General features: G+C 37.9%; 1 protein-coding gene across 2 annotated transcripts in view; it reads left to right on the plus strand.

The window, feature by feature from the left end:
- The window catches only part of DIAPH3 (diaphanous related formin 3), a 546,908-nt gene that overhangs the window by 13,426 nt on the left and 511,716 nt on the right, over positions 1–21,766 (plus strand). The window contains exon 2 of one of the 2 annotated variants that reach the window (XM_027116137.1): positions 13,166–13,198. The exons of the other annotated variant lie outside the window; for it this stretch is intronic. Within the exon in view, the coding sequence (XP_026971938.1) occupies positions 13,166–13,198 (33 nt within the window). The remainder of the gene's footprint in view (positions 1–13,165; positions 13,199–21,766) is intronic. 2 annotated transcript variants of the gene reach the window in all.

Raw genomic sequence — 21,766 nt, forward strand, 5'->3', positions numbered from 1 at the left:
CATATGACTCATCAATCCTAGTTCTGGGTATATATCCAAAGGAAACGAAAACTGGACCTCTAAAAGATATCTGGACTCCCATGTTTATTGCAGTATTATTCACAATAGCCAAGATATGGAAGCAACCTAAGTGTCCATCAACAGTTGAATGGATAAAGAAGATATGGTATATATATATATATACACACACACACACAAAGAATGTTTATTCACCTGTGAGAAAGAAAGACATTCTGCCGTTTGTGACAACATGGTTGGACCTTGAGGGCATTATGCTAAGTGAGATAAGCCAGAGGGAGAAAGACAAATACTATATGATATTACCTATGTGTGGAATCTGAAAAAGAAGGGTGGGGGAATGTGTTAAGGGAGATAAACTTTGGGGAGATGAGTTAAAGGGTATAAACTTACAATCAGAAGATAAGTTCTGGAGAGCTAATGTATAGCATAGTGATTATAGTCAACCATACTGTATCATAAACTTCCGAGTTGCTAAGAGACTAGATCTTAAGTGTTCTCCACACAAAAAAGAAATGATAATTATATGAAGTGATAGAGGTGGTTAGCTAAAGCTACTGTGGCAATCATATTGCAAAATATAAATGTATCAGATCAACACATTGTATGTCTTTAACTTACACAATGTTATATGTAAGTTATACCCGCAGTCCTTGGTCATTTGCAATAGGTTATTAAGATCACTGGGGGCCTTCCCGTGCCTTTTGCTGTCAGCTGCTGACTTCCCCATAAACCTTGTTGACTCATTTTATTAGTGTGTTTGAATCGTGCGATGATCAATATGAAATGTGAAATTATGAATATGAATCAATATGAAACTATGTGTTTTCAGAAATCCTTTACAAATATACTTGGGTTATTACTAGAGAGTCATCACTGAAGTCTCCTTGGTGTTGTTGGAAGATTGCCAAGGGCAGTTTAGGCTGTAGTTTCTTGAGCCTGCAGCTTGACTACAGAAATTGGTGTGTTCAAAACCTAAGTTGTGAGATAGAATTTTATGTGTTGGAATTTCACTATGTCATCGTGTGACATAGTGTAAGTTTGATATAGTATTGGACTGCTCTGTATGTAACCCCATTCAAGGATTTTTCTCTCCAAATTCCCCAAATTTCTTTGGGTGAGAAGTGCAATGAAAAGTATTAAGGTGAGGAACCCATGTGTTTCTGTGTGTGTAGCAGTGGCATGATGGTTACTTATATGTTACATTATTTTTGAATCACTGAAAAGGGAAAATAAGTGACCCAGGTTATTTATGTTTTCCTCTAGAACCTGTTGAATTGTAAACTCCTTCAGGGCAGGTGCTGTGTTTTATAGTTCTTTATATACCAGGCCGGGCATGATGTTTTGTTAGCTTAGATGCGCAATAATGATATCTGGCTTGGTTAGTATTTCTAAGAGATGTAAAACATAACCACATTTTATGTATAGTACTGGGACTGCATGTAAGAGCTGGAATTGTGCTCTTTTTCCTCCTTTTTCAGATATTAAATTTGTAAATATGCAATCACCTTTTTGACTTAAGTGACAAACCAATTTAGAGGGTAGTAATAAAACGTAGTAATCAAATTATGCAGGAAAACTTAGTGGTGATTTAATTATTTAAAAAAGAGTTTAAACATCAATAATTTAAAAATTAAATTTTCTTTATTAGCTTTTGCCCTGTAATTAATTTCTGACAGTATGTGTGTGTGTTTTTTTGAATGAGATTTTGAAATGTGGATATTTTTGTGGCTCATGTTTAGTCTGATTTGGAAGGACATGGTGTATAAGGCTTGTGGCATGTACTAACGCTTAAATTCTACAAATAAAAATATAAAAACTATTAATTACATTTCTATTTTACACTTAAGCAACTTTAAAAAAAATAAAGGGGGAAACTCCCTAGCAAAACATATATTTTTGTGTTAGTCAGTTTTCAGAAATTACAATCCCCCCAGCTTCTTATCACCTCAACTTTTAAGATAAGACTTTGTACTCAGTGTTATAACACTTAATAACCGTTCAATTGGAATTATACTTATCTTTCTTTTTATTTATTTTATTTTATTATTTTATTTATTTTTTTGGGCTGTATTGGGTCTTCACTGCTGCGCGTGGTGAGTGGGGGCTACTCTTTGTTGCAGTGAGTGGGCTTCTCATTGCGGTGGCTTCTCTTGTTGCGGAGCACGGGCTCCAGAGTGCGGGCTCAGTAGTTGTGGCGCACAGGCTCAGTTGCTCCGCGGGAAGATCGTGTGGGATCTTCCTGGACCAGGGCCAAGGAACTGTAAACAAAAGGGCTGTGGGGGACAGAATTGGGATCTTTTCTTGATGATACTGAAGGTTCACCCACCCTTACTGTAAATTTATATGTGCAATACCTACTCAGTCTGTTTTCTTCCCTCACATTGTATTCTCCCCTTTAGCTGTCAGTCTCCTGAGGCCCAGGCAACATGCTGGCTGTAGGGATGGTGCTGGGAAACTGCCACTGCTTGGAGTTCTCAGCCCCAAAGAAAAATCACAGCATGTGAGAGGCCCCAGCAGCTGAAAGGAGGGTGGTCCAATGCAACTGACACCCAGCAAAGCAGAGCTGCTGGCAAAGTGGATTCAACTGTTATTTACTAGTTAAGTTGATTACTTATAACATGTTTTTATACATAAACATTTGTGACCGTTCTGTTAGAAGAATAAAAGCCCATGTCCTTAAGATGGCCTGGGATGGATCTGCCCCCCTTCCTCTTTGATTTGTTTCATGTTGCTGTTGCCACACTGGCTCCCTCCTTCCCTGAACCCTAGAGGTGCTCTTTCCTAATGGCCTTTGTTCTCCCTGCTCTTTTATCTGAAACACTTTCCCTGATTCCTTAGTCCACTCCAGTCTGCTCAGATGCCACCTTCCCATTCAGACTTATGCCTACCCCAATTCCCACGTTTTAAATTGCAGCCCTGCTTTCTGGGCCTGCCTTACTTTGTGCTAGTTTTCATTTTTAGCAGAGCTCTCATCACCTTCTAACATCCTCTATAACTTATTAATGTGTTTGTTGTCTGTTCCCCAATAGAAGGTAAGCTTCTTTAGGACAGGAATCTTTGTTTTATTTACTGATGGTTCCCTTGTCAATACATAGAAATGTTTAATATTTGTTGAATGAATGAATGTTTTAGGAATCTGTCATTGTGTAAAAAGGACAAATTCTGTACTACCAGTTTTACCTAAATCATGGCTTAATTTGACTTTAGTTTTAGATCATTGCTATAATGTTTGCATGTTCATTAGCAAGTATTTATGCACATACGATTAAAAATGCTGCCTTTTCTTCCTGTCAGCATTAAATACCTCTGTTATGGTGCTTATCCCACTGTCTTGCATTTTGGTTATTCAGCTACTTGTCTTGCTGCTCCTTTGGTTGTAAGCTCATAAGGGCAGGGACTGGGTCCTCTTTATATATATATATATATATATATATATATTTTTTTTTTTTTTTTTTGCCCTTAACCCCCCCCCCATCCCTTTTGTCTCTGACTCTACCTCCTAGCACTCTTCTTCTTTTTTTCTTTTAAAATTTATTTATTTATTTATTTATTGGCTGCAGCAGGTCTTAGTTCTGGCACGTGGGATCTTTTGTTGCAGTGTGTGGACTCTTTGTTGTGGCGTGCGGGCGTCTCTCTAGTTGTGGCGCTCAAACTCCAGAGTGCACGGGCTCAGTAGTTACGGCACATGAGCTTTCTAGTTGTGGCACGTGCCTTCTCTCTAGCTGTGGTGCGCAGGCTCTTTGTTGCAGCATGTGGGCTTGTCTCTAGTTGTGGTGCGTGGCTTTTCTCTAGTTGTGGTGCGTGGGCTTCTCTCTAGTTATGGTGCTCAGGCTCCAGAGTGCACGGCCTCAGTAGTTGTGGCACGTGAGTTCTCTAGTTGTGGCGTGTGGCTTCTCTCTAGTTGTGGTATGCAGGCTCTTTGTTGTGGTGTGTGGGCTTCTCTCTAGTTGTGGTGTGTGGCTTCTCTCTAGGTGTGGTGCGCAGGCTTCTCTCTAGTTGTGGTGCTCGGGCTCCAGAGCACACGGGCTCAGTAGTTGCAGCGTGTGAGCTCTCTAGCTGTGGCACGTGGGCTCCAGAGTGCATAGGCTCAGTAGTTGTGGCGTGTAGGCTCAGAGCGATTGGGCTCTGTAGTTGCAGCATGTGGACTCTCTAGTTGTGGCACACAGGCTCAGTAGTTGCAGCACGTGGGCTTAGTTGCCCTGCAGCATGTGGGATCTTAATTCCCTGACCAGAGATCGAACCTGCGTCCCCTGCATTGGAAGGTGGATTCTTAACCACTGGGTGGGTCTTCTTTGTATTTAATATAGTGTCTTGCACATGTTGGCAGCCTAATTGTATTGCGTAGTAGAAAAATAGGGTTATGAGGGACTTCTCTGGTGGTCCAGTGGTTAAGAATCCGCCTTCCAATGCAGGGGACGTGGGTTCGATCCCTGGTCGGGGAACTAAGGTTCCATATGCCGCAGGGCAACTAAGCCTGTGTGTTGCAACTACTGAGCTCCCGCACCACAACTAGAGAGAATTCCGCATGCCGCAACGAAAGAGCCTGCGTACCACAACTAAGACCCAACATAGCCAAATAAACAAACAAACAAATAAATAAATAAAAGAAAAAAGACAAAAAGGATTATGAGACTAGTTCTTACTTGAACAATCATGTCTTATTTCTTATACTTTGTTATCATGTCTTCATTTGCATTGAGTTATCAAGTGAGTGGTATTTACCTTAGCTTTCTTTTTTAAATTTATTTATTTATTTTTGGCTGTGTTGGGTCTTCGTTTCTGTGCAAGGGCTTTCTCCAGTTGCAGCAAGCGGGGGCCACTCCATCGTGGTGCGTGGGCCTCTCACTATCGCGGCCTCTCCTGTTGGGAGCACGGGCTCCAGACGCGCAGGCTCAGCAGCTGTGGCTCACGGGCCCAGTTGCTCCGCGGCATGCGGGATCCTCCCAGACCAGGGCTCGAACCCACGTCCCCTGCATTGGCAGGCAGATTCTCAACCACTGCGCCACCAGGGAAGCCCTACCTTAGCTTTCTTAAGATGGCATGAGATAGTTTACATTTATAATAAGGAAAAATGATAGATTTCTTTTATTTCTGACATTAATAAGTGTCAAAGTAGAAAAATAAAGCTAAGTCAATATATTATTGTTGCCACAGAAATTGAATTTGTGTCAAAAGGATTTGTGCTTGTGATGTAGTGATTCATATAGTTTTCTTGGAATTAAGTCTCTAGCAGGTGACAACATCAATAATTCACAAAACCAAGGAGACTTTTGAGATTGGTTAATTTATATATGTGGATTAGAAAACAAATGAATAATGTGCTTAATGTATTCTGACGTATTTGAAAATATGCATTAAAGATCCAGCCTATTAAAAAGTCTCTGTTCACAGTATTTATTAGATTTTTTAGATTTTTATTTCTTTTACTGTCTCATACATACATTTTTATTTGAAAAGGAACAAATCTATATTTTCTGTTTAGCGTGAAAAGTATTATCCATAGTAATTAAAAAAAACTTTTCTCATTATAAAAATAAATATGCTCATTCCAGACAGCTAAGAAAATACAGAAAAATGTAAAAGAAATTGTTTCAAATCCCACAATCCAGATATATAAAATTAACAGTGGTTCCTGTCTGGTTTTTTTCCATAAATGTGTATATTAATGAAGTTAGAATTATATTGCAAATGCAATTTTCAATACAGCTTTGTTTCATGTAACATTATATTGCAAGCATTTTTGCTATGGTAAGACTGTAATTTAATCTTTCACATATTCTGGGAAGTTTTAGGTTGATTACAATTCTAGCTATTTAAAATAATGCTGTAGTGATATATATCTATGTATAAGAATACTTGATTGTATTTCTTATTTCCTAAGTATAGATTCTACAAATAGAATTACTAGGTTAAAGAGTAATTACTAGTAGAATTACTAGGTTGAACATAGGATTTGTTTCACCAAATTGTTCTCTCAGAAGGTTTCACCAGATTTATTTCCTTATGGTGATGCTAAAATGTAAACAAATAAAATCCTTCTCAAATATAGAGCAGTGTGATGCGTGGTACTATATAAGTCTCAGGAATATCCAGTCTAAATTCATGTCTTAGACATGACATCTAAGAGGCTGAGGCACTCTCAGAAATAACATAGTAATTAGATAAACTTCAGGGTGATTTTGGAAGCTCTGGGACCATTTAAAATCCATCTACAGCTAATATCTTACTTTTCAGCCTTCTCCAGATAATGAAAAAGGTCTTGGGTTCTGATGACCTCGAACCAGACCTAACTTGTAAAGGGGTTCAGGGATTTGAATTGTCTTTTCCTGGACCCGTTGGAGAAGAGTTTTTGATCTGGTAATTTAGTGAAAGAAACTGGAACAGCTGAAGAGAATATCTTAAAATAGGTATGAAGGCTGTGTTACTAGGATTAGTCATTATGTTTTCTCTTTGAAAGAAAAGGAACACTAGAGTTCTGCTAGAATAAAAAATGACTTGTTAGGTGTTCAGCCCCTGTGATGTGTAATTCAGGTGAGAGTTACAAGTAGCAATTTGAGAATTGGTTTTTCTGGAGAGGTGGTTGTTTTCGAGCAGTTATGTGGTAGACTTTTGATCCTTTTGAAAACCTTGTGCCCTCTTAGAAATGAATCTTTTCATGTCTGTAAATGGTTGAATGATGCCTCCTTCTGAAACCTGGTCTTTCACAAAGAAGGAGTCATGGAGAAGGCAGGTCTGGATTCTTGGATGCTAAGGTGCATAAGCCTTGGAAAATGGGCAGTGGGCAGGTGTTTATCATCCTAAGATGGGCAGGATTACAATTTTGAGTAAATGAACAGATTAAAAGATGCTGGTGAGCTTTTTCTGATTCTCACCTGTTCGTAACATCTCTCTCACTTTTCTCCACCTCAAACTAAAAAAATGACCACATGAAGAGCGAGGCAGCTTAAAAGCTTTACTTTATAGTATCAAAGAGCCAGCTCTACTCTTGTCCTCAGAGTTGGGAAAGCTTCAGTATTATTTTTGGACCCTCCTGAGCTGTTAAATCTGGAGCCCTTGAAGAACAATATTTTCAGATCTAGGTGTGTTGTGTGGTTGCTGGGGAGATACCTCTTCGACCCATCCACAGCTGTGTTTAGTGTCACAGTTGCTAGTAGTATTATTTCACATTGCTACAATCTTTATAATTGGCATTGATATTAAAATAAAGACAGGTGTGTGGATAAGAAATGTTACTAGATTAAAACACATATTTATAAGTGTATTAGTGGAAGGGAATAAGCTGGACTTTAAAACAAAACTTTGAGCACATTATAATTATGATTAAGCAGATTACGATTAAGAGAGGACTGAGCCTGGCCCTTTCCCCTTAAGGTGTAACTGTGTTCTGTTGATCAGAACCTGTCACCCGTTTTTTCAAGCAAATAGTGTCATGTCGTGGTTTGATATAATGAACAATTTTTGATACTTAAGTACTAAATATATGCTTATGAGATTGAATTATTGTACCTTAGAGAGAGACTAAGTATTTGAATAAGTGATGCAATTGGTGATTCATCCTGCACTCAGAGATCGTTGAATTTTCTTAAATCAGTGCTAATTGGTGCCAGTCACTTCAGGGCACTAAAGCCTGTCCCAACCGTACCAGCTCCCTGTCTCTCACTTCTTTAAAATCCTCTGTGCTTCCTGTCTGCACCCTTTTTTTCATTTGTTTCTGCGACATAGATTTTAAATGAGGCACGTGACAGACGTTGGTCTGTGTGCAGCCCAGGGGATGTTTAATGCTGATAGTGGTGGAGTGTGGTCCCAGACTCGCTGCAGCAGCAGTGCCCTCGAGCCCCTTAAATGTACAGGTTCCTAAGCCCCACCTTAGACCTACTGCACCAGGATCTTGGGAAGCTGAGGTCCTGCCATCTACTTTTACAAAGAAAGTCTTGGTGTTTTTCTTGTGCACACTAACAAGCTGAAAACCACTTGGTTTGGAGGGTCTAGTTTATGAGAATTGGGTCCAAGTCACTTGTGTTTGGAGGCTTTAATCTTTTTAATTTTTCCTCTTGTTGCTAATTTCTCATAATGACCCAGTTAAGTGGTGTAAACTTAATAGAATTAAATTGCAACAGCTAAAGATTATTCTAAAATATTACTGTGTATTGCCTCTGCTGACAGTGATCCGAGCCTGCTAGCTTGATGCCTGGTGGGCCTTTACGTGTCTAAGGACATCAGTGGACAGAGCCTTTGCTGTCTGCTAATCCACATGTGCCAACCAATGAAAGAAAATGTAAAATTTGCTAAAACGCTTAGGTTACAGCTTGGAATCTTTTTTTCATTGCATGTGAACCTCGGGTTTGTATGTTGCTTTGTATTACATAATTTATTTGGTCTTTGTTACTTATTTGTCAACTAAGTTGGTGGTGGTGTTCTCCATACCTCGATATTGACAGCATTTTGCACAGTGCTCTGTAAGCTCTGGATCTATTTTTTGACATTATGTACTGTCTTCAATAAAGGTTTTGATGCCTTGCTTAAATGGGAATATAGAGGACGATGTTCTGTGTTTCTGTCAAAACTGCCCCCCCCCTTTTTTGATTCTATGTTCTTTTGAAGAAAAATCTATAAAGACTTGTTCTCTCTTTCAATTCCAGAGTGATCCTCTTGACCATTCATCCTAGGAACTGTCATTAGCAGAAAACCTGTCTACATGTAGAGCTGCTTTCTTTTTAGGGAGAAATAGAATTAGCAGTTTGAGAAACATAGGACCACAGGAAGAAGGGTGAGGTTTGGCTTGGGAAAAGAGCCCTAGTGTGCTTTAGTACCACACCTTAGCCAATTAATTACCAGTGTCCTGTGTTCAGAGTTGTTTATATTTTGATATTATCACCACTTTTATTCTATCTCATTGTCATAAAGCATTAACACTGTAGAGTCATAGGCCAGATAATGTAACTAAAGGTCACAAAGTCACATCTAGGTGTAAGTGTTTTAATATATCTAAAATTGTATGCTTTTAACTTTTCTCCCCCCTGGCAAATATAACCCTAATGTTGCTATCAGGTTGTTATTTTTAAGAGTGTTCCTATTTGATTCCATTTAATAGTGGTTTTATGATTCTGTTTCCTACTTGGTATGAATGTTAGCAAATTCTACCCATGAACTGGATTGATATGGGCAGTTCCTGTTTTCCCCAACCAGACCATATAGTAAAGAGCATGCTGGTAGCTATAAAACAGAAATACTTCATTTTTTTAAGTGTCTTAGTTAACCAGACATTTGAACAGTATTTCAAGTACTAGTATAAAAGCAATACTTTTTTATAATAAAGTTTTTTTTTCTTTTATACATTAAGGATGTCACCCTTGTAGTTTTGTATCTCCAAAAGCAAGGCCAAAACCCCACAGAGTTATCTGAGGATTTTATGTCAGTCGTTCTCTTCTCCCTCTCCCTCCACTTTTTAGAAGTCTGTAATCTAAACAGGTAGGACTTTGAGATAATGTAAACTTTACAATAAACTTGAATTAATATTAGCATTCAAAGATCCTACAAAAGGATGCCACTTGATCTAACCTTTACATTTTTTCACTAAATATTTAGTGTTTCTTTCTTTTTTTTCCCCAATCATATTTGAAGTGGACTGTGATTAGACATTTAAGTTTGTAGGGGAAATTACTCACACTTAGATCTACTCAAATTTTTTAATGCTAGCTTGTGTTTAGTGGTTTCTTTCAGATTGCATGTGGGTAAACAAATACCTATGTAATCTCTGTTTTCTGAAAGCTGAATCTTGAATTGAAACTTATTCTGTCTGTACTGTTTGGATATAGAAACCAACATTTTTAGATGAGTTTTCCAGCTGTTTACTCTGTTAGTCAACATCTCTAGTTCTGTCATGGGCCCTTGAATTTGCTGTCATCATGCCCTACTGGCTTATCTTGCTGGTGGTAAGAATTGATAGATAAGTGTTTCCCAGAAGAGAAGGAATAGTGAACCTGACCTTAACTTCTTGCTTGTCTCTCAGACTGTTAAACTTCCCACGCTTACATCCCTTTGAGTTTTCTTATTTTTCTATGTAAGCATTATAATTCTGTTGTAATTCATTGCGTGTTCTTTTTTGTGAAAGATTGTGTATAATAGTATAGCTTGTAATTGGACTTACATGCATGCCTATATAGTGTTTAAAAAACAGGCCAAGCATTTAACAAATTAATTGAGTTGCTAGATCCTCAATGAAATAGTTTAAGGATATTAAAAAAAAATTAAAAAAATACTATGACCAAAAAAATGAATCCTTATGTGTCTCGTTTCTACTCAAGAGTGACTACTCTTTTTCTGTAAGTTATGAGTCCAACTCTAATTTAAAAGCCTGTCCTATTTTAGGCCATTGAAGGTAAATAAAAATGTTCCTCTTGGTTATTTACATCTTCTGAATTTTACATCACGTAACCTACATTCCCTACGTTTTCTGTATAATACTTTCTGTATCTTCTATGCAGTTTTTAGTTTATAAATCTTACAGAGGCCCTAGTGTCATTTCTCTTAAAATTGTTTGTCTGCTTTCATTGTTTCTTTTCTCTTCTTTAACATCACTTTATGGCATTTTCCTCAAGGCAACTCAAACTGGCATTTTGGAATATTTCACTTGTTAGTACATGTTTTCGCTTTATTGTGGCATACTATTCCAAGGAGGATTTCTGCATGATACTTTTTCATTAGCCTTACTTTTCAAGCATTAGGCCACTTAGAATGCTGTTGTGTCAGAAGTTGGCTCTATTCCTTTTTTCTTGTCACAGGAACTTGAAATTATCCCTTTCAGGTGTGATGTGAGTTGTGACTGGGGTGATACCTCTGGTTGGAGAGGGAGAGAGCAATGTGGTTAACCAAATGCAGTGGACTGGAAATCTCTACTGGTGGGAAAGCACACAGACAGTAGCCATGTGGATTTGGGTTCAATTCTAGTCATGGTCTCTGGGATGAGATTGTGACCCTAAGTGCCTCAGGATCACACCCACTCTCACGGGCCTCTGTGCATACTTGTTAATTTCAACTGCTGAAGTTAATAGTGATTAAAAGTAAATTTTACAACCCAGGATTCAACATTAAACTTTTGTTAATCCAGTATTATTATTTCTTTGCTCCTAGGTCAGCATATGTGGTCTACTGATCACGTAATTCAGTCTAGAACTGGCATGATCACTTATCCAGCTGCATTCTCTTTAGTATAAGCAAAGCTCATGCTGTGTCCCTCCAGTTACTGTTTTTCCTGCTGTAGAAGAAGGAACATCTTCTCTGAAAGGGTGGAGAATCTGGGATAGTGATTTACACTGTACAAATTTTTAACCTGGATCATCATCGAGGTAGATTCATGAGCATAAAAGTGCCTCATCAAAAAATCTACAAACAAATGCTGGAGAGGGTGTGGAGAAAGGGGAGCCCTCCTGCACTGCTGGTGGGGATGTGAATTGATACAGCCACTATGGAGAACAGTATGGAGGTTCCTCAATAGAACTACCATACGACCCAGCAATCCCACTACTGGGCATATACCCTGAGAAAACCATAATTCAAAAAGAGTCATGTACCACAATGTTCATTGCAGCTCTATTTACAATAGCCAGGACGTGGAAGCAACCTAAGTGTCCATCGACAGATGAATGGATAAAGAAGATGTTGCACATATATACAATGGAATATTACTTAGCCATAAAAAGAAATGAAACTGAGTTATTTGTAGTGAGGTGGATGGACCTAGAGTCTGTCCTACAGAGTGAAGTAAGTCAGAAAGAGAAAAACAAATACCATATGCTAACACATATATATGGAATCTAAGAAAAAGGAAAAAAAAGGTCATGAAGAACCCAGGGTCAAGACTGGAATAAAGACGCAGACCTACTAGAGAATGGACTTGAGTATACGGGGAGGGGGAAGGGTAAGCTGGGACAAAGTGAGAGAGTGGCATGGACATATATACACTACCACATGTAAAATAGATAGCTAGTGGGAAGCAGCCGCATAGCACAGGGAGATCAGCTCGGTGCTTTGTGACCACCTAGAGGGGTGGGATAGGGAGGGTGGGAGGGAGACGCAAGGGGGTGTAGATATGGGGATATATGTATATGTATAACTGATTCACTTTGTTTTAAATCAGTAACTATCACACCAGTGTAAAGCAATTATACTCCAATAAAGATGTTAAAAAGAAAGTGCATTCTAGTTACAAGCATGAATGATAAATTTCATTCTGTCAATAGATATTGAATTTATTGATACCTATTTGCCACTTATTCCGTTAGATGATGATTGCTAACACATATCCTTTTATACTTTTCGTAGACCTGACCTAATTTCCTGTTTAGGAAATGTGCTTGACACTTTCTCTGCCCTTTTAAAGGTCTAATGCTACAATGAATAAGAAGAAGGAGAATTGGAAATTGATTCCAGCTACTTAAATACAAAATCTTCCCCAGCTCCAGAATTTATAAAAACTTGGATTGTTTTTCCCCCCTAAATGCTTAATTTTGCTTTCAACTCCACTTTGCAGGAAACTAATTTATTCACTTTCTAAAGTGGCCTTGTGTATGTCTAGCAAGGAAATTGGCAAAAGGGTTCTCAAAGAAGTAGCAATGAAATTGAAAAGTGTCTACTGTCAATAACTGGTGATAAATCAAACCGATGTTAAAGATGCAAATAGTCATTCCAGTACTCTCTTCTCTTTTATTAGAATTGTTTAAGTTAATTAGCCAGCAAAGTACTTCATTATCTATTATGCTGCATGCTAATGGTAGATTTAAAGTTTCACTTTTATAATTTGAACACTTTTCTGAAAATCTTATTTAAACCCCTATATCCATTGCATTCTAAGTCTGTATGGTAGCTAATACTGTTATTTGGGAGAATATATTTATTGTTCTACAGTGAGGTTTCTAGTTTGTGAGGTTTACAAACACAAGAAATTTTAGGAGACTATCACATTCAAGGTAACTTTTGTCCATCTTTTTGAGAAAGTGATTAAAACAATATATAATGCATTTTTATCAGACTGTCAGAAATTGAATTACATTCAACTTAGCGTTGTAGAATTTTAAATGTACTCTATTAACTAATATTAAAAAAGCTGTTATAAATTACTGATATGATTGGTTTCTTTCATTTGCAGCATTTAAATATTAGGACACTGACAGATGATATGGTAAGATTATCCTTGATGTTTCCTTTGTTGTGCATCTTAACTAACCATGTAATGTTGATGGTGTGCTGCACTAACACCTTTGAAATTGCTACAAACTGCATGTTTTGGAAATGGACTCTCTTTATAGTGCTAAAGTAAGAGGTAGAACTGGTTGTGAAATACATTAGATTGTTGCTTTCAAATAGTAAAAGGGACTAGTCAATATGTTCATTTAAAAATTTTGTTTAATCACAAGTTGTTAGTCAACTTGGAATCATTCAAATCATCTCTCTTTCTTTGAGGGTGAATCGCACACTTCAAAAAGAGGTACAAAGGATAGCTAAAGACATGTCAGCTTTTCAAAAATATGTAGTTGCTAATTAAAGTAAACCAGACTAAAATATCACACATATAGTTTTTAAAAGTTTTGTTTAAAAACGAGAGAACTAAGCATGCCTTATCCTATATTCTGCATGCTGAAAATAATCAGCTTTCTTATAAGTACTTAACATTTTATATCACCGTTACAGATTCTTATATATTCAAATGAAATTTTCTGAGAGGTATATTTTTGAATGTAACTCTTGGTTAACGGTAAAAAATAACAATGAGAATAACAACAAGACCCAAATAAACAGTAGCACCAAAAACACAGAAGCATGATAAGGAGGACCAAGCACAGCACTTCGATAACTAGGATTTGAATTCAGCTTCACTTTATGTCAAATATGAAACGGTGCCTAGAACTCACTGAGCACTCAAAAAGTGTTTAGCACCCCCAACATCCAAAGTAACATGTTAGGCACGTGGTTTAGGTGGGCATAAAAAGATGAATGAGATGTAGATCTGGACATGCACAATTTAAAAAATTGAATCAGAGCGCTATGTTTTATTCCTCTGGATAGTATCTAAGAAAAGGATATTTATGTAAACTTTTCTGGATAACATTTATTTCTCATAGGATAATATTCAGAAATGGTAGTAATATTGAGCACTTATGCAGATTATGTATATAACTTCTCACCCTGCAAGGTGGGTGATGTACTTATTGTAGTGCGGAGTGCATTGGGGCTCAGGCAGCCTAAGTAGGTAGCTTACCCAAGTATGCACAGCTCTCAAGTGGTGTAGCTGTGGCTTGAGTCTTGTTCCATGTAGCTCCAAACCCACACACTTGCTGTGCTGACTTAGCCTTCAGATGGCTCCTAAGGCCAATAATAAAACCATGTGCAATTATTAAGTATTAACTTTTATGAGAATCTACAGTGGTATATTTGCAAAGCCTTATTGAGGTATAATTCACATAGCGTGTAGTTCACCCATTTAAAGTGTATGATTCAGTGGTTTTTAGTATATTTGCAGAGTTGTAGAACCATCACCACAATCAATTTAAGAACATTTTCATTACCCAAAAAGAATATATATACATATATTCTTTTTATATAGAATATACTATATAGAATTTTTATATAAAATATACTATACCTGTGAATAGTCTCCCGAATTATTCCCAACTCGCTCAGCCCTAGGCAATGTCCAGTCCACTTTCTGTCTATAGATTTGCCTCTTGTGGACATTTTATATAAATGGAGTCTTACGTGCGCTTTTGTGACTGAATTCTTCTACTTGGCATAATGTTTTCAAGGTTCATCCATGTTGTGGTGTGTGTGAGTGCTTCCTTTCTGTTGCTGAATAGTATTCTATGTTATGATATTCTTGAGGTTTGTTCATATTTTGTGGGCACTCTACAGTTTTTTTTTTCCTCTTTTCATTCAGACCCCACCCTTACCTTTGTTTCATGACTGTCTCTGCACTTTGCCAACACATAATCTCTATTCCAAGTTCTAGAAACAGAGTCATGTTGTGGAGTGGCTTCAGTGGGCCACTCTGGAAGCCATCGTGCTCTGATCTTACATTAGTAAATGGGTTCCTCCTCAGTGAAGACTTTCTCTGTCCATCCTGTCTCCATTCCTTGCCTCTCCCCTCATCCTTGCCCCTGGGCTTGGTAGGGTCAGAACTTTTGGGTTTTACCATAGTGCCCTGTGCATATTTTTATCAAAGCAGTACATGATTTATGGTCTGTCTTTTTTTTTTTTTTAATTTTTATTGGCGTATAGGTGACTTACAATGTTGTGTTAATTTCAGATATACAGCAAAGTGAATCAGTTATATATATATATATATATATATCCATTCTTTTTCAGATTCTTTTCCCATATAGGTTATTACAGAATATTGAGTAGAGTTCCCTGTGCTATACAGTAGGTCCTTATTAGTTATCTGTTTTATATATAGTAGTGTGTATATGTTAATCCCAATCTCCTAATTTATTGCTTCCTGCCATATTTCCCCTTTGGTAACCATAAGTTTGACTTCCAGATCTGTGAGTCAGTTTTTGTTTTGTAAATAAGTTCCTTTGTATCATTTTTTATTAGATTCCACATATAATATCATATAATATTTGTCTTTCTCTGTCTGACTTACTTCACCTAGTATGATAATCTCTAGGTCCAACCATGTTGCTGCAAATGGCATTATTTAGTTCTTTTTTATGGCTGAGTAAAATTCCATTGTATATATGTACGACGTCTTCTTTATCCTTTCCTCTGTCGATGGACCTTTAGGTTGCTTCCATGTCTTGGCTATTGTGAATAGTGCTGCAGTGAACATTGGGGTGCATGTATCTTTTCGAATTATGGTTTTCTCCAGATATATGCCCAAGAGTGGGATTGCTAGATCATATGGTAGCTCTATATTTAGTTTTTTAAGGAACCTCCATACTGGTCTCCATAATGGTTATACCAATTTACATTCCCAATTTACAGTGTAGGAGGGTTCCCTTTTCTCTATACCCTTTCCAGCATCTATTTGTTTGTAGATTTTTTTTTTTTTGCGGTACTTGGGCCTCTCACTGTTGTGGCCACTCCCGTTGCTGAGCACAGGCTCCGGACGCTCAGGCTCAGCGGCCATGGCTCACGGGCCCAGCCGCTCCGCGGCATGTGGGATCTTCCCGGACCGGGGCACGAGCCCGTGTCCCCTGCATCGGCAGGCGGACTCTCAACCACTCCGCCACCAGGGAAGCCCTGTAGATTTTTTTGATGTTGGCCTATGGTCTGTCTTTCTCACTGGTTTAAACCGTTTGAACACAGAGACAGTGAGTTGTTATTAATACTTCCAGGCATGTTGTCTGGCACATGTTAAGCATTTTCATAAATTAGTTCAACAAATGAAAGAACGAGTCTCTCTTTTGATAACCTGCCTGGTATTGTGGTTTCCTGGGATCTGGGCCTGGCTTGGTCCTGGTCAAGCTTCCGGGAGATGGAGTCTTGCCTTTGCACAGAGTAGAGAAGCTTTGACCAGGACCTGATGTCAGCCTTTCTGACCACCTGGCTGGATTTCTGACTGTTGCCTTGACCTACCTTCGTCTTAGATGTTCACATGATTGACTGTCCTGGATTCCTTGCTACCCTCTCCTTCCAGGGAAAGATTGAGCAGGCAGTCTAGTTTAGGCAGCTGTCCCATTGTTGTGGAGGTCAGAGAATAAGCATGGCTCTCTTGAACAGGAGACACTGACAACTCAGTTCTTTCTTGGTCATTGTTGATTGATGCTGTGTGGAAAGAGAATTGGACTTGGAATCAGAAGACTCTCGTTGGAAGACAGAACTTCACCACTTAGCTCTGTGACCTTGGCAGATCAATTATTAGATTGTTCACTTGTCAGTGAAGCAGGACTAATTTTATGCCTTCTCTGCCTTCCTCACAGGGTTTTGGTGAGTCTCATTTAAGCTCAAGTATCTTGACTACTGCATTCAGTTCTGTCCATTTTTACCCCCTTTAAAAAATACTTCCCGATGTATGGACAGAGGGGTGGTGTGACTGACTTATTTGCAGTTGACCCTTACAGGGTATGTGTGTTACAGAGCAATGCAGAGCTTTGAGGAGGGAGAGGATAGCTGGATATTTTGAGGGCTCTTTAAACTATTTCTGGTGAGTCAGAGCGCAGGGAAACATTTGCCATTATGCTTTGATGTGTGCTAGCGATATGTTTTGTAATTAAAGTTTGCCACCCCTGCAACATGTGTTGCATGTGTGCTTTTAATTTAGAACTTCCTAAAGTGAATAGCCTTTTTTGGGCAGGACTTGAGAGAAGAAATATAAGAATGGCATCTGCTGTAGTCATATGTTTGAATAACAGTATTTTAAAAACATTAGATTGAAACATCCTGGGAAACATTAATGTTAGAAACCCATCTCTTTAGGTTGCTTTGTTAAAGGCCTGCAAAAGTACTTCACATTTCAAGGTTATTTCTTAAATTACTGTCAGAATTTAATTTCATAGGACACTGTTGGGTTAAAGGAATGAAGTATTACTGTAGCCTTGAGGCCCCTAGGCAGATTTAATATACTTTAAACAGCGTTTGCTCTACGAATATTTGGGCACCCGCTAGGTATAAAGTGCTGTCCAAGGTGCTAGGGTAATATAAAGGTGAAAAAAATCATTTAGCTTACAACGCTTCATTGTTTATACCTGGGTTGAAAGGAAAGCTTTCCTTGTAGAGGCAAAAAGGTTGGGAGAGGACAGTGAAGGGGGGCATGTGTGAAAAGGTAAGCTGGACAAAATTGAATGTGGATGTCACAATGCTGAGTTTTCCATCAAAGTGTCCACTGGGTGTTTCTGTGGGGCAGGCATTATTTTTGACCTGCTTTTTTCTCCCTTGTCCCTCACAACTATTTGCCTAAAGTACAGCGCTCCTGCTGATCTTCATCTCCCCTTTCATCTCTCTGCAGCCAACGTTACTGCCTTAATCCCTTGTGTGGCCTGCAGCGATGGTTTTCAAGCTTTTTTGACTAGGACCCACAGTGAGAAACACACTTTATTTTGTAGCCCAGCACACATACAGAAATTCTCTCTGTCAAAACGAAAGTTTTTTTAAGAACCAATATTTAATGTTTCTAAGCATAATGAACTCTAATCATTTTCTTTTCCTTCCTTTCTACTCCTTTTTTTTTTTGTTTGTTTGTTTTGCGGTACGTGGGCCTCTCACTGTTGTGGCCCCTCCTGTTGCGGAGCACAGGCTCCGGACGCGCAGGCTCAGCGGCCGTGACTCACGGGCCCAGCTGCTCCGCGGCATGTGGGATCCTCCTGGACCGGGTCACGAACCCGTGTCCCCTGCATCGGCAGGCGGACTCTCAACCACTGCGCCACCAGGGAAGCCCCTTTCCACTCCTTTTTACTCCTCTCCATTCCATGAAAAAAAAGAAAGGTGATCCATTCCACTAAATTGACTTCAAAACACCAGGTAGTCCACAATTACAGCTAGCAAAACAGACATCGTCCTGTACAGCAACTAGAGGAAGTTCTGAGATCTCCATTAGTGTCTGCTCTTCATTACATGTAGGTGAATGTAGGGGAGCGGGGTTCGGGTGCCAGCTCTGCCATGTACTAGCTTTGAACGTCATTTAGCTTTTGAGCCTTGGCATCCTTGTTTATAGGGGTTTTTATAAGAGCTAAATTAAGTAATATATACTAAAATGCTTGGTAAACCATGCATTCACAATATTAGTGATTAGTAATATGCACTTTTAAAAATTGAGGTATGATTTACATATAATATAATGTATTAATTTTAAAAGTGCAGTCTGAATTTTGACAAATGTATACAATCATGCATACACTACAGTTATATAAAACATTTCCATCACCTCAGAAAGTTTCCGCTGTGTCCTTTGCAGTCAGTTCTCTTCCCCCTTCCCAGCTCTTGGAAAATACTGATCAGTTTTCTGAACTATACAGTAGTTCATTTTCTAGAATTTCATATAAATGGCATTACATTGTATTTTGCCATTGTGTCTGGCTTCTTTTACTTAGCATAATGCTTTTGAGACTCATCTAGTGATTGGGTGTATCAGAAATTTGTTCTTTTTGTTACTGAATAGTATTCCCTTGTTTGATAATACTAAAGTTGGTTTATATATTCAACAGTTTGGGTTGTTTGCAGTTTTTGGCTGTTAGGAAAAACTGCTATGAACATTTGAGTGCAGTTGTTTTTGGACATATGTTTTCATTTTGGAGGGCGAGTCATGTGGTTTTAACTTTATAAGACACTGACAAATTGTTTCCTCCAGTGACTAATTATGTTGGACATCTTTTCATGTGTTTATTTGCCATTCCTATCTTGTTTGAAATGAAATGTCTATTACTAAATATAGGACTATTCAAATTTTCTGTTTCTTCTTGAGTGAGACCTGGTAGTTTGTCTTTTAAGGAATTCTTTTCCATATTATCTATGTTGTTGAATTATTTGTGATATTTCCTTATCTTTTTAATGTAGGATCTGTATTTATTTCCCCCTTTTCCAATTCTGATATTGATAATTTGTCTTCTGTTTTTCCCCTGATTAGTTTGTCTAGAGGTTTGTCAATTTTATTGATATTTTCAAAGAACCAGGTTTTGGTTTCACTGATTTTCTTTATTTTATTTTCATTTATTTGTTAATCTTTATCATTTCTATACTTTTGCTTTATTCTTTTTCTGGCTTCTTAAGGTGGAAGCTTAAATAATTGAGAACTTTGTTTTCTAATAAGAATTTTATGCTATAAATTTCCTTCTGAGAGCTGCTTTAGCTGCTAATCTTCTGAATATTCAAAATAGTTTTAAATTTCCTGTTGATTTCTTCTTTTACCCATTGATTATTTAGGTATATGTTGTTTAATTTTCAAATATTTGAAGATTTTCCTGATATCTTTATGTTACTGATTTGTAATTTAATTCCCTTGTGGCCAGTGACCATACTTTGTATGATTTTAGTCTTTTTCAATTTGAGTCTTGCTTTCTGCCCCAGAATGTGGTCTGTCCTGGTGGATGTTCCATGTATATTCTGCTTTTGTTAGAATTGGTCCATAAATAGTTAATAGGCCAAGTTGGTCGATAGTGTTGTTCACATCTTCTATATTCTGATTTTCCGTCTGCTTTTTCTAAAAATTATTGAGGAGTGTTGAAATCTCCAAGTATAATTTTGGGTTTTTTAATTTTTCTTTTTAGTTCTTTCAGCTTTTGCTTCATGTTTTATGAAGCTCTGCAACTGAGTGCATATACATTTTGGATTGTTGTTTCAATTTATCATTATAAAATAATCCTTTTTATCCCCAGTGATATTCATTACTTTTTAGTCTTTGGAAGTTTAATGGATTTCTCTGCTCTGCCTGATACAGTTATTTCCTTCCTCTTTGAAAAACAAAGATTTCTTGGCTTCTGTGGCACCAAACTATAGGTTTTCATATCCCTCTGATTTTTCCTTTTCTATCTGTATTGTGTGTGTTTTTCCTTTGCCTATCTTAAAACTATTGTCATTTCTCAGGTTGCTTTCCTGAAGCCATTGCTCCTTTCCTGTGTATATAGTACTTGACTTGGTATATCTTTGTGTATATCTCTGTCTATGATCTTTCCCTCAAGTTGAGACATTCATGCATTGACCTAGAATACCTTCACATGGATGTCTCATTTGTACTTGAAACTCTATGTGCCCCAAATTAAACGCTTTACTTCCCTCTTAAACATATTTCTATTCCTATATTTTCATAGACGGTAACTTCACCCTTCCAGTGTTTCTGATTATTTCTTGAATATATTCTCTTCTCTCAAGTCTTCTATGACAGCACTAGTCCCTTTATTATCTCGTCAGGACTCTCACAACTTTCTATTGCTTCCTAAAAAGCCAACTTCCTGCACAGAAACCAGAGTGACCTATCTAAATTGCATGTCTGACCATATTTTATCCTATTTGAAACTGCTTAATTGCACCTGTTATCTATAGGTCAAGCCTAAAGCTTTTTGACATGGCACATAAGGCCTCCATGGTAGAACCCTGCTTCTCTAACTTGGTATACGTCTCTCAGTCAACATGCAAGAATCTTCCAGGGAATAGAAAGATGTAAGATGAGTTGCTGGAGAATTTACTTAGAGAATGTAGAAACACAGCTGCTGATTGGAAAAAGGAGTGTTATGTGATGGTAAGGACAGTTAATTACTAGCTATGTGCCAAGTAGCATTCCAAATGTTAGCTTTATAAACACATTCAGTTTTCACAACAAGCCTCTGAGTGGGCATTATTATTATTCCCTTTTTCAAATACAGAGAAACTGAGGCAAGAGATAGTATAGGTAACTTGTTCAAAGTCACATGAGGCAGCTGGGAAAACTGGCAGACTGGCCCCAGAGAACATGATCTTTACCAAGAGAGTTATACTGCCACTTAAGTCCTATCCCTTTCTCCACTCAGAGTGCCAGTGTAAAATCTAGACATATTCAGTATATCTCCTTATTTTCTGCTTTTCTCTTGCAGCCACCCATATGAGACTACTGACCTTGAAACTGACAAGGGAAAGTTGTATCATAGCCATCGATCTTAATCCTGAGAAAATTATAATTGTAAAGACATAGTGTATCTAAGAATTTTTCTGTGATAAGAAATGAACTGTTTTGAATATTTCTAGTAAACAAAACTGAAAAAGGTCTGTCCGAAAGGAATAATGATATGTGTGACTGAGAGATGGCAACAGGTAAAGGATATAAGGTTTCTTAATTGCAAAGGGC

This window comes from Aethalodelphis obliquidens, unplaced genomic scaffold, assembly GCF_003676395.1.
Source record: "Aethalodelphis obliquidens isolate GAN/ISIS:26980383/991018 unplaced genomic scaffold, ASM367639v1 scaffold16, whole genome shotgun sequence".
NCBI lineage: Eukaryota > Metazoa > Chordata > Mammalia > Artiodactyla > Delphinidae > Aethalodelphis > Aethalodelphis obliquidens.